The following is a 17,855-nucleotide window of genomic DNA, read 5'->3' on the forward strand; positions in this document are numbered from 1 at the left end:
TAACTGCATAGAAGGCTCAGAATTCAATTTAACAAACTCATAAAACCGTTACTTTAAATATCTCAACATTAACTGAGCACCCAACTATTACATGTTAGGTTAACACGGGGCACCAAACAGTAAACCAAACTAACCAGAAAACAAAGGCTTTCACTAACTGTACGTACTTTCACGGGGGAGGAAACGTGCGCGCCACAGCGTCTGATGAAACGTAACTAGCATAACTTATGAGCTTTAGCTCTGAAGTGTAGTTCACTGAAATTCATATACCCAAACAAAACCATACGTTAGCGACTAACTATGTGCTCACACAGTTAGTTTACGTTTCTCTACCTGACTTTGTGTGGTTTATGTGGTGTTTGGCACATCACTGACCTGAAATTCAGGAGACTAAAGACGAGGCAGGACAACAGCGTACCGATGTATCTGCGTTCTCCGTAACGGAGATGCAGAGAGTCACTACATGACTGCGCCCCCTGCTGGTTGGAGCACCACAACCATTTTAAAGATAACTCTTCAAAACCACAAATATCAATATCAACACGTCCAACCATGAAGACAGAGAGGCGAAGTCCCACACCCTCCAGACGACCACCATGAGACCTGATGTCAGGGAGAACATGTTTGGTTGTCGACGGCGAGACACAAATCATGTTTCGATTCTGTCTGAAAGGTGCCATGAACTGCAGGTGTGCAGAGCCGCCCCACATGCTCTGCTTTCATATGGCTGCAGTTATGAGCACAGACGGCCATGTTCTTGTGAGAGAAGCTACAGACGCTTCACTATCTCCACAACGAGCTGCAACTTTCTTCTGAGTTTATCTTTTAAATTCACAAACGTCACATGTGTCAAACTGGGTCAAAAAATGATTTTCTACTAAGAACAAAGAATTCTGCAAACAAGCAGACTGGAGCCAAAAACAGGCCAACAAAAGGCTGTGCTGTCAGTCCTCTGGTCTGTGATCGGCAGCAGCAGACTGAGATGTTGAGCCTCAGCAGTAAATCAGCTGAGTGATCTCCATGCATGTTGTTGGTGGATGTTCTGTGTCCAGACACCACAAGCTCCACTGTGATGTTCCTCACAAACAAACCTTTAAAGGACGTTTCTGTGAAAGTTTCCCTCAAATGAATTCTGGGACAAAAGTTCAGTCCCCATTTTGTCCCCATGATTCACTCTGTCAGAGGAGATGTTCTCTCATTTGGCTTCTCTGGCTTGAAATATGTGAGCGAGCTGTGTGTGTGTGAGTGTGTGTGTGTGAGTGTGTGTGTGAGTGTGTGTGTGAGTGTGAGTATGTGTGTGAGTGTGAGTGTGAGTGTGAGTGTGAGTGTGTCTGTGTGTGTCTGCATTATCCTGCTCCGTTGGCAACACAGCCACAATAGAGCTGACTAATGCAGAAATAGACTGCAGGCTAAGCTCCTTTTTCCAGAAATGTCTTGAGAAGTGAAGAGCGCCCCCTGTGGCCGACTCCCACCGCATCTTTATCTCCCTCTTCATCAGGCGCTGTAGGAATGTGCGTCACCGTTTTAGCTCCATACACACACTCACATAGCCGGAGTCAGCAGGTGAAATTATTTCATGGCCTCAGTGTGTGTGACCTGCCTTCACACCAGTTTGAAAACCAGTTCTGCATTCAGAGCTCAGCTTTCAGTCAGACTTTATTGTTTCTTGGGTGCATATTCAGCCTCAGTTGTGCTTAGTGTTAACTGCTAATTAACAAATGTTAGCATGCTGACAAGCTAAAGTGAAATGGTCAACATGGTCAACATTACAGCCGTAAAACAGAAGCCTTGTGAGCAGGTGAGCTGATGTTAGCATTTAGCCCAAAGTGCAGCCGACTCTTCTGTCAAGTCTGAAGTCATCATATTCATGACTCAAGTCTGACTCCTCAGCTTCTGCCTTCGTCATGCACACTACATGGACAAAAGTATTGGGCCAGCTGCCCATCACACCAACAGGGACTTTAATGACGTCTCATTGTAAACACACAGACAGCTTTGCAGCTCTAACAGCTTCCACTCTTCTGTGAAGGCTTTCCACAACATGTTGGAGTGTTTCTGTGGGAATTTGTGCCCATTCATGCAGTAGAGCATTTGTGAGGTCACACACTGATGTTGGACCAAAAGGCCTGGCTCACAATCTCCGTTCCAGTTCATCCCAAAGGTGTTGGATGGGGTTGAGGTCAGGGCTCTGTGTGGGCCAGTCAAGTTCTTCCACCTCCTCAGAGATCAACCAGTGCTGGGTGAACACCATGAAACCCTCAGGAGACGTGTTGAGACACACCTCAGTGTTGTGTCCTCTCTGTAGACACTGGGCTGATTTGGACAGATGGGGACGGTGAGGTTTTATCGCCGCCGTCTGCAGCTGTCAAACAGCATCACAGCCTCCGGTGGATCAGACAGCAGAGACCGGGCTGCATGGTGAGACTCATCACTGAGCTGTGGATGAGGGGTCACCGCCTCCTGGGTGGGAAGTCTTACATTAATTACCAGGAAGTGATTTGGGGGGAAAGTGGTCCCATAGCGACTACGTGGTAAGATGGAGGCCCCCTGTCTTTGTTAGGGACCCGGGCTGGAACAGGGGGAGGATTGATTTTAGGGTGAGGGGGGTAGATAAGGACAAGGGAGGCAGAAGGGGGGTGGCAGGAGGGTGGGAGGAGTCGGGGGATCCATCTGCCGCCGAGTGTGTTGGGTCAAAAGGCTTTTGTTGTGAAGGAGCGATGAGGCAGATAGATGGTGGTTGTCACCAACCGCTGGTTTAATCAAGTGAGAGTGTCCCAGTGTGTAACATGTTTACCCTCCACCACCACTGCACACACACACACACACACACACTGTGACAGACAGTGATCCTCCATCTTTAATTAACCGAGGCTGAATGGAAAACATGAGCAGAAGTTTAGAAATCAAGAGATCAGAGGTAAAAACTGGAGCTTTGTGTGACGACAGGAACAGTGCAGTGTGTCTCCTCGGTGCATTCTGGGAGATTTCCGGCGTTCTGCGGACTCTAATGTGTTTTGTGCTCTGTCTTTGGGTTATTTATGGATAAACGCATCAGTTTTGAACGGTGGCAGCTTCTCATCTCCCGCTGTCACCTGGACCCGAATTCAATCACCAACCCCTGCGATGCCAGCCATATGCGCATGCGCCTTCCCTGATTCAAGCGGCTGCGTCAAGCCGGAATGACAGAGGAAGTTAGTCAAGTTGATCTTCAAAATAAAACCCGACATTTCGCACAATAACTTCTGCTGTGAGTTGATTGAGATGGATTTTAAACGGCAAACAAGAACACGAACCCTCAGCACTGAGATGCGCGCACGTCTGATCCCTTCTGAGTGTTAAAAAATCAGCAACAGCTTATAACGTGAACTGAAGTAAAAGCAGAGGCGGAAAAGTCTGCTGCACTTTTCTCCCCGTGGACAGGTTTCTATATTTAATGCACTGCTGTGAAATGTGGGGTTAAATTCAGTCAATTTTAGCTTCTATACCGCAAAATAAAATACTTTTACTTTTTATAATCCAGAAATTAGCTTGAAAATTACCAAAAAAGGATTTTAAACAACTAGTTGGTTGACAAAAAATGAATCAGCTACTATTTCTAGCCTAATTATTATTTGTTATATTTGTTATTTGTTTGTTATTATTGTTATATTTGTCATCGATTGAGCAGAAGTACTGACCTTTTTACAGCTAAGGACTTGTTTTTCTACATACAAAAGTTAGGACTTTAAATGTCACGTGCAACACTGCAGCGACTACACAATGATAGCAAGAAACAAAAGGAGCCATGAGAAACAAACAGCCTATATTTTGAAAGGGACCACCGGAAGTGTCCGTGCACATCGCCTGTGTGCTGACGCGGGCTGCTGGGGCGGCAGGCAGCGGCAGTCGATGCTGTCCCACCATCAGATCACACCCAGCGGGGCTGCAGCGCACCGTCCTCCGGCACCGGCACCATGACGCCCAGACTCAAACCCGCAGTCTGAGCCGCCCTGAGGACGAGGACAGCGGAGGACTGAGCGTGGAGAGACGTGGACACACACACACACACACACGCACGCACGGGGAGACGAAGATCGCAGCGAGCAGCAGCCCAAAACGCCAGGAACGCCGAGCGAGGCGAACTCGCCGCGCCGCGGATTTGCGCTTTTTGCTGCAGAAACGCGTCACGCACGGACACGCGAGAGAAAGAAATAGTCCCCGCGAGTCGTTTCATGCCAAAAAATGTCATCGTCGGGCAAGGACGCCAACAGCGGGCATTACGCCAACTATGTGGGACCGTACCGCCTGGAGAAGACGCTGGGCAAAGGACAGACAGGTTAGTGAAAGCCCCTCCGACAGGCTCCAGATGCGCGCCTGACGCGCTCACATCGTGTTGGGCTGCAGTTTGTGCGTCGGCGCTGCGTGTTTGTGAACGTGCCGATGCGGGGAAATGCCTGACAAAGTGCGGATGTTTGTCTCGGATGCGGCTGTGCTGAGTGCGGGGAGAGATGCTGCCTTCACGGTGGTGATGATGATGATGATGATGGTGGTGATGGCGGTGTGCCTTTAATCCCTGTCGTCAGGCAGAGAGGCCCGGTGATGATGGGCCCTTGTGATTTTTCTCGTCTCTAATTCCGTTATTGCGTCCATCTGTCACACGGGCCCGCTCTGCTGAGGCTGCTCTCTGCAGAAGAGGCAGAGCGGTGATGCTGCACTGTCCGGTCCACACACACACACACACACACACACACACACACACTCTCTGCAGCTGCAGCCAGACACGACACGTTTCTGCTTGTTTGTCTTAACGGCGCGTAACGCGGAGCTCCTTCCTGGAGCCTTTCGGACGCTTTGAGATGGCAGGCCTCCCTGTGCTGTGTGTCTCAGTGTCTGCTCATCGGGCTGATGTTCACTGACTGTCTGTAAAGAGGAAGAAAACAGAAACCAGTGTTGGTTCATGAGTCATCTGGGGAGAAATGTGTTCAGTTTTAGACGTGTTGGTCCAGCTTAGTGGAGGCTGCAGACTGTGGTTCTGTTGAACTGTGCTGTGGTTCTAATAAATGTTCTGCTCTCTGGTGTGGTGACTGTCATGTTAATGTAGTGGACGCTCATCACAGTGAACTCCAGAAGTCCACTGTTCACTCTGTTTTAGCTCCTCTTTGGTCTCCACCACCTCCTGAGGGGAATATCTGCTCTGTCGCTGCTGGGTGCTCCACCAGGTCCACCAGCTGACCTCAGACTTTCTGTTGGTGTGTTTGGCGCTCAGCAGGTTGTGTGCGGTGGCTTTTTGGGAAGCTGAGCCGACACCTTTGACGCTGTCACATTGTTTTCACGTAAAAATCTCCATTACAGACGGCTGAAGTTCCTGAGGAGGAAAAGCAGCCATTGGAGCTCCTCAAGGGGCTCTTGTCCAACATCTGACCATTAATGATTGGAAAGTAAACAGAAAAGAGCTTCGTCAAAGCACACGGAGCAGTGAAGCGTCTCACGTCCTGCCATGTGACGGGCGCCTGAAACAGGATCTGAGGAGGTCCACCAGGGGGTGCGAAGGTTGATATGAGTTGGTGTGGTGAAGTGGACGGCTCAGTCCAGCCTCCTGGTTTCTGTGGACACGTGCAGAAGCGGTCGAGGTGTTTCCTTCCGGCTGCTCCCTCGACGGGTGAATAATTCATAACCAACCAATTAGCTGCTTGGTGGAGTTGGATTGTAACAGCTGCTGTGTTAATTACACGATGCTCCTCGTCAGCTGACCGAGTGAAGCTGCAGCGGCGAGCACTCGCAGACACAAAGCTAACTCGCTTTGTCCTTCAGAAGGATTCGCTCCGGTAACTGAGTCAGAGGAGTACAGGTTCCACACATCCACCACTCTGCTCCGCTTGGAGGACCACTTTCTGTCCTATCAGCTGTGCTCTTCATTGTCCTTTTCCTGTGCTTCACCAGGCGGCCCACAGTGCAGTACAGACACCACAGCCGCCCAACTCATCCATCTTAGGTCAAAGCCAGCTTTCTCCAGATGATGGGGTCTTAACATGCATTGTTGGTCAGTCCAATAAACGAGCTCTGCTGCAACTTTTGGTCGCTCAGTCTCTCGTCTGATTGGCAGAAAGTCAACCAGTCCTGCAGCTTGTCCACCACGAGGGTTGGACAACAGAGCGACCAGATCAGCTGCTGGCGGCTGGTTGAGTTTGTCTCCAGGTGGGTTTTCTGGTTGAATGATCTGCTCTCAATCAGCTACTTAACCAAGTATCAGGTTAAAGAGGTCAACCCGTGGCCTGACGCTGCTCACAGTGTTTCTGTCAGCTGGATGTTTTTACATTTGGTCTCTTAATGATGCCAGACGTGTGTGTGTTGTTCGCCGCAGCCCCACGTTGTGCACCCGGCAGCCAGCAAATGTGACCAAACGTTAAGGCAGCGTTAGCACGTTTCTTATTCCAAACTTCGTCCTTTTGTGTCCCTGAGGTGGAGAATCAGACCAGCAGCTGTGAATCTTCTCACACACTGACTGAAATGTTGTGGTTAAGTGCACATGCATGTGGAGATCATGTAGAGACGTGTTTTGATGTGTGTGTGTGTGTGTGTGTGTGTCAGGGAGTGCACTCACGCTCCTTGTTCTCCAGATGTTGGACATGGACGGATTATTCACTTTATTATCACACGAAGGAGCATGAAGCTGAACCCATCCAGTGTCCGTCCATGCAGTGAGGGAGACATGAAAGCAGTGCAGTCTGTTAATGGACGCATTTTGGTTTGGACAAAAACCAACTGGACGTCCAGCACCAGTAAGAAAACCAATCAATAGCAGTTTAAATCTTCAATTAAATTGTTCATCAAGTGAGAGCAGACAGGCGCTGCTTTGAGTTAAGATGAGCTGATTTGTCACTTTTTACAGCATTAACAAGCGATCAGAGACATGAGCTGATAATGAGAACAGTGTTGAGTTAAGGCTCGGTGTGTGTTAAGGCTCGGTGTGTGTTAAGGCTCGGTGTGTGTTAAGGCTCGGTGTGTTAAGGCTCGGTGTGTGTTAAGGCTCGGTGTGTGTTAAGGCTCGGTGTGTTAAGGCTCGGTGTGTGTTAAGGCTCTGTGTGTGTTAAGGCTCGGTGTGTGTTAAGGCTCGGTGTGAGTTAAGGCTCAGTGTGTGTTAAGGCTCAGTGTGTGTTAAGGCTCGGTGTGTGTTAAGGCTCGGTGTGTGTTAAGGCTCTGTGTGTGTTAAGGCTCAGTGTGTGTTAAGGCTCGGTGTGTTTTCCTGGCTGGTGATCACATGTGACATCACGCAGTGAATCAAACACGCGATGTGCTCACGTATGACCTCGTGTGTAAACATGCGGCGCTTCGGCCCTGTAGCTTCTGGTTCACCTCTGGTTGTGTGTGTGTGTCCCGTGTGTGTGTGTTCAGCTGGAACAATGCCGCCGTGCTGACTGTGAACAATTAGTCAGTGTGTCTCCGAGTGTGTGTGGGGGGGGTGGAGTGCTGCTTTCTTCCCTCTGGTTTCCCAGGCTCCGTCCCGCGTGTTGGCCGGCGGTGGGGACGGTTGCCATGGTTTCCTCCTCCTCCTGCCACTGTGGCCAGTCTTCTCTCTGTTTTCATTTCTCAGCCTCCCAGATCTGCTTTTTCATCAACTCTGTACACTTTGTGGCACCAACAAACAGAAAATGATTTGAGCTGACTGCTTTGTTTCGCCGTCCGTGCGTCTTTGCTTTTATTTCGTAATTTCCTCTTGTTGGGACTCTTTGGTCGCGCTCACAGTGACGAGTTGTCGTCATCTGTGACAGCAGAACAGTAAAAACACCAAACACCAACCGGACCACATGAATACAGCGAGGCGAGCTGTCGGGCAAGCAGAGAGGATGGGAAGAAAGAGAAGGAAGCAGAAAGAGACCTTTCAAAATAAAGGAATGCATGGAGAGTTTTTGTATTCGATGGTGAGCCTTTAAACTTTGTCGTCATGAAGGGGATTATAAACTGGGATCCAGTGTAACCAGCGTGTGTGTTTAACGATGCCCAACACTTCCTGCTCGTTAACACCGCAAACTGCTGAGCCGTCGGAGGCTACGAGCTAAAGTGAGGACTTCAACAAGCACCTCATTCATTTTTATCTGTCTGCAGCCTGTAATGGAAACGTGTGTGTGTATATGTGTGTTTATATATGTGTGTGTGTGTGTTTGTCCCTGTTGTATTATAGTGAAAGTGTCATGTTATTGACGTGGAACATCCTAAAGATTGTAGTCCCTCTAGTGTGTGTGTGTGTGTGTGTGTGTGTGTGTGGTGGGGGTAGTGTGGGCAGCAGGCAGAGCCCCTGCACAGATGGCTGCCTTTAGGTGGCTGAAATACAGCTTCATTATCAGCAGGTTGCAGGTGGTAACACTCCCATGACTCACTGTGTGTGTGTGTGTGTGTGTGTGTGTGTGTGTGTTGCACATTTGCATGTATGGTCGTATTGAGGAGATTTTTTTATTGAACTTGCTGTCTTTGCTTCATTATGCCCCTCAGTGGAAATAAAACGCACCTTTCAAATGCCCAGAAAACGCTGGAGTGTCTGTTTTGCGGCGACTGAAGCGTTGCTGGCGTCTGGCGTGCAGTTTGGAGCTGAATTAGGACTGAACTGTGTGATTGTGATCATGTTTGTGGAAGTGAAACTCTTGTGTCCCTGCTGGTTTCACTGCACAGCAGAAAACTTGTTTGCGGTGATCACAAAGCTTCAGTCCTGGCGTGTTTTTCACGTCTGAAGACGTCACATGGACGTGCTGATGTTCTCGGACTCGCTGAACGGTCGAGCGGCAGGACGGGGCTGATGGGGACGTTTCTGTCCTCGCGTTGTCCTCTCTGTGCGTCTTTCAGGCAACACTCAAAAACTGAGCGAGCTCCAAAACCACCGCGGGAGGAAGGGGGGAGGGAACGCGGCTGGTAGTCTGCTGGGAGGGCAGACGGGAGGGGAGATAATCAAAACTATCAAAGCCCCCATCCCCCCTCCCTCTTTCCTATACAGTACATCCCTTTGGCTTCCCTCCCTCGCTCGCCGAGCTGAGCGCTCGGTTACCGTGGCAACCGGAGGAATGCTGTCTGCCGTGGCTGGCTGGAGGTATGCTCGCTGTAGATCTTCACAGCCCCTCTGGGTGGGGTGGGGGTTTGCCTGAGCCATTAAACAATGACCCCCCCGTGTTCCTCTCTCTCTACGTCTCCATCGCTCGCATGCGCCTCCCCCACCTCCTCCTCTCAGGCCTCCTCCTCCTCCTCCTTCTCCTCCTCCTCTCAGGCCTCCCTCCTCCTCCTTCTCCTCCTTCTCCTCCTCCTCTCAGGCCTCCTCCTCCTCCTTCTCCTCCTCTCAGGCCTCCTCCTCCTCCTCCTTCTCCTCCTCCTCCTCCTCCTTCTCCTCCTCCTCCTCTCAGGCCTCCTCCTCCTCTCAGGCCTCCCTCTGCGTCACCGATGCTCCAGTGAGTCATTAAGGACTTTCTTTTCTGAGGCTCGGCTGAGTCTTCTGTGTTTGCAGGACACGTTCAGCCTGCGTTTAAGCTGATGCTTCGACATTCAGCAGGAAGTCAAGTCCAGAGAAGAAGAAAAGTCCAACAGGAGTGTCAGTCTGTGGAGGGAATCACGTGTGACCTGCACTGGATGTGGTTTTACTCTGATTTGATTTCTGTGTTTCCACGTTGTAGGGCGGCGTGTTGAGAGGAGCCACAGCGGGAATGAAAGCAGACTGGAACAGACGTTGCTCTTAGAAGTGCTAAGTGAATTAATGATGCAAGAAAAGAAAAGGAAACCAGTTTTCAGATCAGATGGAGGACATCTTTGATAGCGTGGGAACAGGAAGAACAAAGTCTGTTTGTGGGGATGCTGTTAGCGGGATTCAATTAGCTCGAGTCATGCTACTGTGGCTCCCACACACACACACACACACACACACACACACACCAGGACGCCTTGAGCTTACAGACACCCAGTGTTGAGTTAGTTTAGATTGCAGCCTGTGGCTGTCAGTCATTAACAAGACTCCCTGTGTGAGTCAGCAGGCTGCTGGAACGTCCAGGTAGATGAAGAGTGAAGAGTGTGTGTGTGTGTGTGTGTGTTCTTTGAATGATTTATATCCTAATGCTGGGATTATCCTGAAATCGTTCTTGTTTGTGTGTCATTTCACTGTGAATATGACAGCGTTTCCCCTCACGAGTTCAGTTCGATGAGGACTGAACTGGGACGCCCTGGTGGCCTCGGGCTTGAAGCCGCTGACCGTGTAACAGCAGCATCCTCAGTTTGACCCCCATCTCGCCGTCCTGCTCCTCTGCAGCTTCCTCTCTCCGCTGCGTGTCCTCTCAGTCTGTCGGTGGACGTGATGTCTCTGTCTCCGTGTGGACTCGTGTTGTGCGTGTTGGTGGCAGGCGGCGCTTTAATCAGCTTGGTGATTGTCATGTGAGAGCTGCTGATTGTTGTGTTGGCGGCGGTAACACGTGGATGTCCGTGCAGTCTTTATGTTCATGTGATGTCACCTGCTGCGAGAGCTCCGCCTGCCTTCAGAATCAGTACCGCTACTGAGCGCGTGCGGTGCAGCGTCCATCACATCGGAGGGAAATGGAATTTAGAGGCCCTGCTGGGCTGCGCCGGCGGTGCCTCAGTCTCCATCATCAACACTTATCAGCCTGATTGCAGCTCCTGTTAAGGTGGAGCTGCTGAAGGTGCCGCCAGCACAGAAGACCACGTGTTTGTTTGCTGGTTTCCTGTGGAGCGTAGAGGAGCTTCATGTTCCCTCCAGGTGCTGCTGAGGCACTTCGGGAGTCTAATATCTGATTCATCAAGCAAAAATGTGATGAGTCAGTTGGTTTGCACAAAGCATCAAAACCTCATACAAGCCGTCACGCCAGACGTGACGTCAAACGTGGCGTGACGTTTCCCGGCGTTACAGTGCAGGTGGCTCCACATCTGGTTTAATGTCAGGAGTTGCTGCAGTTTGGTACCAAAGTCACATCGTTCAGTGAGAGAGCGTCTGGCCGAGAGAGGAGCTCAGAGTATAGAGAGAGAGAGAGACGGCGTCGCCCTGCACCTGTGGCTTCAAGCCAACTTTGTTTACATTTTACAGACATTTAAAAGAATTACACTAGTGTGTAAGCAGTGTGGAAAAGGAAAGTTTTTAAGTGAGGCTTAAACAGTGTTGGTGTCTGCACCTGTCTGACATCATGTCGGAGGGTTTGACTCTCGGGGTGACCAGTAGGCTCAGACGTCCCAGATGTCCCAGATGTCCTCAGGGCCTGAGAAGGTTCGCATGGGACCGATGTGTCCGAGATGCATTTGGGTGCTAAAGGTTTACACCCAGGCGGTGCTGCTGTAAAGACTAAATGAGCCGAGCTCACACACAAACCCACCGGAGGTCATTTGAACCGGAGCAGCTCGGGATCTGCTCTGCTGCCCGTCGGCCATCTCTTCTTTAATCCAGTCCCGCTTCCTGTCAGGTCTGATAGCCCGAGTAACACGTCTTCACATGCGGCCGCGTTCAGAAGAGACCAAATTAGCGCCTCAGATCAACAGCTGGTAATCGATGGGTTCCGGCTCCAGATAAGCCCCTTATCTTTTTGGACCTTTTTGGTCCCGCAGGCCTCTTCCTCCAGCCAAAACCTTAATGAAATTGAGTATAAATCCCCTCTTCTCTCTGCCTCTCAGAAACTCACTTTCATCTCTTTCCAAAAGCAATCTGGACTTTCCCCCTGAGTCAGCACTTGCATCGTCCAGGACTGAAGCAGGGAAATTAGCATTTGAAGAGCAGCTTAACGCTCCTCTCTGTGGCCGGGCCCTGTGCCCACACTCCGCCCTCACTTCACTCTGTGGAAATATGGAGTTTTTGGTATCTCGTGTGAGATAAATACCCTCCCGTCCCTCCGTCAGCTAAAACCCCTGACTCGTGCATGACGGGATGGCCGAGTGCTCGTGGCAGCGGGCGCCTTCAGGTCGGGGTTTCAAGGCGAAGAGGGTGCAGCCACGGATGGAGAGTGCAGATAGGGGCGAAGTCTTAATGAGGTTTTTCACAGTTTGCTCGTTAGCGTTACCCATGAGCACCGGGGGCGTGCAGAGGCAGGCGGGCTGCGGCGCTGTGTGCTTCATGTGCTTCAGCTGGAGCGTCTGGTCCACACAGATGGCCCGTCAGCAGCAGCACGTCAGCCGCACTCAAACATCCAATCAGGTGCCGTCATCACATTAAAGGGCAGGCGGGCTGGCGTGAGGAACACCATCATACTCACTTTACTGGCGGTGCTGGCGGGTACCGGTGCTCCCAGGCGGGTGGAGGCTGTATGTGACACAGTACACACTGGGAGAGACACACACAAACAAACACACACACACACCATCACACATTTCGGCTTGTACTCATATCTTTATGAGGACTGATCTCACTTTGAAACCATCGCAGTAACGGCTTTTCTTCTTGGCTGCTCCTCACTGCGAGGACTGTTTGAATGCTTTAACTTGTAGCCAATCACTGCATGTTCTTCAGTTAAATGTGCCGTGTGATTGGCCCACTGCCACAGCAGCTACAGTCCACACGGTGTGTTCAGTGTGCTGAGATATCAAATGAAGAACTGGACCGGGATCAGTACAGGTCATCATACCCAGATCCAAGTGGAGGAGAGGAAGGTGTGTGTGTGTGTGTGTGTGTGTGTGTGTGTGTGTGTGTTGCAGTGTTTGCAGGGAGCTCAGAGTGCTGTTAGGCTGCAGTGCTGCATTACAGCCTGCTGCTGCAGCCTCTCTGCAGTGATATCACACACACACACACACACACACACACACGTCTTACTGCTGTTGCTGGTGTTGGAGGCAGAAAAGGGACCTCGGCTGTGTTAACATTTTGTGAAACTCTTTCTGCGTTACAGGGTATAGCTACGGTTATCTGTGTGTGTGTGTGTGTGTGTGTGTGTGTGACAGACAGCCTGGTACAGCAGGTGTAAATGACGTACATGAGCCTGCAGGTTGCAGATGAGCACATAAATGAATCACGCTGTGCTAAATCATTTGAAGACAAACGTTGCTGCAGGCTGAGGGCGGCTGTTCATTTTGAGTTGTTGACGTGTTTTTGTTGTTTTCTAGTTTGTTTTTTGTTTGTTTGGGACTTTAACATTACAGTGTCTTTGCATCCACATGCTAACAGGCTAAATGTAGCATGGCGTGGATTCATTTACTCATCACACAACAGGCATGTTTGGTTTTTGTGTGGCGATGATATGAAGGAGAGCAGAGGAGGGAGTTTGAGCTGAGTCCGGCTGGATCCTCTCGGCCCTCCGTCAGAAGACAATGGGAGTGTGGGTGGTGGGTGAGGGTCGCGTCCCGGTTGGACTGGCCTTAATCTGCCGCTAATCCCACCATGCAGTGTGAAGGAGACTCTGCTGGTTTTGAGCCAAACAAAAGGACAAGCTGAGGTTTGGTCGAGTTGTTTACTGTTGTTTACACCTGAACGAGTCCTGACATCCACAAACAGCTTCAGTGCTTAAAGTGAATGAAAAATCTTTCATTCTGTCCTTCTTTTGCTTTTTCTGGGTGTGTTAACTGCGACTTTCATGTGCAGAGCTGCGACAGGACGACCGCGCTTCAGAAAAAGCTGCTGTCGTGAAAATATTAGCTCGGTAATGAAGGAGGAGGGGGGCGACAGGAGGTCGTGACCCTCATTACACCACCCGCCAGATGGCCCAACACCACGCTGCACGCGCGTGTGTGTGTGCGTTAGCGTGGATGAACACACACGTCGAGTACAGACTCAAAGAGAGTGGAAAATTGTGTCCAGGTACACAGACGCTAAATGGATGCCATTTTGCGCCTGCTTGGCACACTGCGGAGTTTGACAGCTTTGTGTTATCGACAGAACAGATCAGCATGTGACAAACGTTTCCTCTTCACTGAGAAAACTTAACATTGTGTGTGACGTTGGCTGAGGTCTGTGAAAAGAGAAGCTCCTGCTTTGCGTTGACGTCCTGAGTCACGTTGTTGGGTTTGTTTTACAGTCAGGAGCAGCTTGATGTTCATTTTCTCCACTAGTTAGTGAAACATCCAAGAGCTGCCAGTCCAGTACTTCCTGTCTGCCCGGCCCGGCAGTCCATCCTCTTTTCCTTCCCCCCGTCCTCAGGCACGGTAAACCAGGCGGCCTCTTTGGGGTTTAGGGGCTGGTGAGGCAAACCAAGTCAAGTCCCCTTGCTTGACCCTGCTGACGCAGCCTCAGCCCTCCAGGCCAAACCCCCACACGGACTCCCGTAGTGCCGCACTGCTCCGCCGCAGGGCTGCTGGGTGAAAGTGAGCCAAACACCAAACGAACACACTGAGGGGCAAAGCGATGGATGACGTTAGCACTGGAAGACACAGTGAAGTGGCTGTTAGAGCATCTGAGGCTTCTGCAGAGACACAATATGAAGGTGGAAGACCCTCTTTGAACAGAGTCAGCGCTGCCATCTCATTACCTGCCTGTGTTCAGACCAGGAGCTGTGCTGGTAGTGGAGCAACTGGGGATGTGGGGGAGGCATCGGGGGGAGGCATCGGGGGGAGGCATCGGGGGGAGGCATCGGGGGGAAGCTGGAGCAGGTCAGCTCCTCTGGGCTCTCCGAGGAGGAAGCTGGAGAGGAGAGCCCGAGCTAAAAATACAAGCCAGCATCTCAAAGAGTCATACAGGCTTGTTCAGCTCTGGACCCCTGCCAGCAGCACACACACGCACACACACACACACACACACACACACACACACACACATACACACCAGGCCGAGCAGACAAAGACAACGCTGAAAGCAAAAGAGGAGGATGGAGTGAAAGAGAGAGTGAGAGGGGGAGGGGCACGCATGGTGGGGGATGAATAAAAGCTGAGGGGGGGAGGGGAAGGAAGAACAGGGGAGGGAGGGAGGGAGGGAGAGAGGGAGGGGTATGAAAATAGAAAGCTTGTTAAAAAAAGGAAAAAGAGATATGACGGAATAAAGAGAAGAAAAAGATGTGAATAAGCTGATGATGAGAAACAAAGAGACGGATAAACAGAATGTGAAGAGGAAGATGAAAGACAACAGCTTTGTGGTGATGATGATGATGATGATGATGATCGGCTGCCGTCCAAGTGTGGAAACCGATCCAGTGGATGATGTAATCATGTGGATGCTGATTGGCAGCGTGGTACAGCGTGTTAGACGACAGGAAGTGAGGCAGGATGAGCAGGAGAGGAAAGACATGACGCACACACACACACACACACACGTCACCAGCCAATCACAACGCTGCGTACTGCATCCCAGCATGCACCTCCTGCAGCTCTCCAACCACATTTGAAGTTTGAATTACCAGCATCAGGTTTCCCAGCGTTGACGCCTCTGAAGTGAAGGATCTTTGTCTGTTTGTCTGCTGCTGCTGCTGTTAAGACGGAGAAGCACCTGAGCAGGTCGCAGCACTTCCTGTTGGTGCAGTGAAATGAGTCACGGTAACGGCTGACAGTATGTCGTGTTGCTCTTGAACAGCACTTTATTTGTGTGGGTGCAGCCCGCCTGTCTTCACATGCCAGCTGCTGCTGCTCTCCACCGTCGCTCGGCGGCTTGTGGCCCACTGGCGCTCCTCGATGGGAGGTCAGGCCTAATTGGTCGCCGTCCTGTCTGCCGCACCATACGGGCCTTTCAGCGTTAAAGCTGAGCTGCCTTTCAGCGGCGGCCGTTTGCTTGTGATTCACACAAAGGGAGCCTCTGCAAAGTGCTCAGCGGCCTAAAGTCCTTTCTGTTTGCTCCGATGGTCTCAGGGAATATTTCTGTCATCTGCTCGGAAAACATGCACACTCGTGCATTCAGGTACTTCAGAGTGTTTCACGCCCAAATCTGTGTCTGACAGGCCGCTTGGTGTCCTCATTTAGAGAAACACAGAGACACGCAAACTGATGCACCAGCGTCAGTCAGCTGTCAGTTCACTAATGCCAGACGAGGTGTCTGTTGTCGGGAATGAAGGGACGGTGTGGAGGCCGGAGCCGTCCGACGTGCAGCGTGAGGCGGGACTCAGTGATGCGGGCAGGCGTTGGTTGGCAGTAAGAAAGGTGTCCTTCAGGTTCACTTGAACGAAAGCCTTCTTTGTCCCGTAGCCTCTAAAGTCTTCCGTCTGTCCTGCTGTCCCGTCCTCGCGCTTCACTGTGTCTTCCTCACCGTGTGGCTTCGAACTGAAGAGAAAGACGGATGGACGTGCAGGAGGTGGAGGAGGTGGGGACTGCAGATGGTGAGGACTGCAGGTTGATGAAGAGCGATGGTGGGCTAAAGATGGAGGGATTTGTCAGGGCGGGTGTATTTGTCAGGGCGCAGTCGGGTGGGAGGGCGATGTGTGAGGGATGAGAGCCGGCGGCTTCGTCATCGCTCTGCCTCGGTCCCGTCGGTCAGGCCTGATGGAGGATTGGCTGGAGCTCCGGCAGGCTGCTGATCCTGACAGGACTGACGGACTACACAGACCTGTTCAGCCCTCCGCTCAGGAGTCCATCAGGACGGCTGCTGCTCAGCCGGCGGTGGTTTGTTGAGGTTCTCAGGCCGCCACGTTCCTCCTGTTCTTCTTCTTCTTCTTCTTCCTCTTCTGTGATATTTCAGAAAATGGGAGGCTTGCAGACATCGTGTCTCTGAAACAGCAAATAGTCTCTGCCGTGTAGTTCAGTGTGTGTGTGTGTGTGTGTGTGTGTGCACGCGTTGACTCGGCAGCAACATGCAGCAACAAACATCCAAAAGCCGAATGAAACTAACTTTCAGAAGACTGAATTAAGCATCATTCACACTTGCAGTCGTGCAGTAACGACGTGCAGACAGGACGAGATGTTCTTGTGTGTGTGGGGTTTGTATGTTTGTGCGTGTCAGATGTGTGTGTGATGTGTAACGTCGTGTGAAACATGTTTGTTAAGTTTAATGATGTGCAGAACCGTCAAACTGCAGAGAGACTGGAGTGTGTGATCGAGTGTGGCTTTACGTGGAGCCGGTGGGTCATTTGACAGCAGCACACACACACACACACACACACACACACACACACATAATAGGATTTATGTGTGTCATTCAGCTGTGCTCAGCTTCCTGCCGTCTGTCATTCACTCTCCATCACAGTGTGTGTGTGTGTGTTTGGCAGCCTGACTGAGTGGATGAAAATTCATCTTGTTGTTTACTGTTACACATTTGTGAGCTGTTTATTTGGAGTGTGACAGACTCGTGATCCTGCGGCGCTGACAGAGCAGCTCTCAGCCGCCACATCAACAGGATGCTGGGAGGTTTGCTGGTGTGCGGCTGTGCTGATTGGATGGGGAACAACGTACTGACTTGTTGTAAGGAGGAGCCTCAACAGCTCGTATCAGCAAGTCCCCGTCCCAGACAGGCTGGGCTCGGGTCTCTGCTGCGCTGAAGCTCCGCTTGGGACGCCGTGAACTCAGCGGCTGAGCTTTGGTCGATAAGGCTTTTCACAGCCGTGTAAAAACACACCACGTCGTTCTCTGCAGCAGGTCACGTCAGGAAACCCGAGCCAGAATCCCACCTGTCAGTTCTCTTTTGTCATCGCTAGATGTCCGTCAGGCGCCTGAAAATCCAATCAGGAATTTCAATAAAACACAAGTCAGTGATTTTTGATATGTTTTGTTATCTCGGTTAGACAATCTTCCAGATCCTTCTTGTTCTTTATTATTGGCCCATTTAACAAGCAGTTCACCTCCCCTGACAAGCCAGTGAGCCGAAGAGACTTCCCACATTCAGTTCTAAACTTACAGCTTGTCTGTTGATTACAGTCACAGGAAGTCCGCCAGCAGAAATATTTAAATATTTGAACCGTCGTCTTTCTGCTGCATGTGAGTGAGCGTGTGTGTGTGTGTGTGTGTGTGTGTGCGCTCGCAGCCGCTGGGACGTCCCCTGTGGCTCCGTCCTCTCTGATGGCAGTGATTTAGGA

The 17,855-nt window shown here is 51.0% G+C and overlaps 1 protein-coding gene across 12 annotated transcripts in view; it reads left to right on the forward strand.

Moving 5' to 3' along the window:
• The first annotated feature begins 3,731 nt into the window (after positions 1–3,731).
• Positions 3,732–17,855, forward strand: part of LOC124063706 (serine/threonine-protein kinase BRSK2-like) — a 77,090-nt gene continuing 62,966 nt past the window's right edge. For 2 of the 12 annotated variants that reach the window (XM_046397677.1, XM_046397660.1), the window contains exon 1: positions 3,732–4,315. In XM_046397677.1, coding sequence (XP_046253633.1) covers positions 4,222–4,315 — 94 coding nt within the window. In that variant the 5' untranslated portion in view covers positions 3,732–4,221. The remainder of the gene's footprint in view (positions 4,316–17,855) is intronic. The other 10 variants (XM_046397634.1, XM_046397644.1, XM_046397700.1 and 7 more) reach the window with 7 other exon arrangements.

The sequence above is a fragment of the Scatophagus argus genome, chromosome 1, assembly GCF_020382885.2.
Source record: "Scatophagus argus isolate fScaArg1 chromosome 1, fScaArg1.pri, whole genome shotgun sequence".
Taxonomy (NCBI): domain Eukaryota; kingdom Metazoa; phylum Chordata; class Actinopteri; family Scatophagidae; genus Scatophagus; species Scatophagus argus.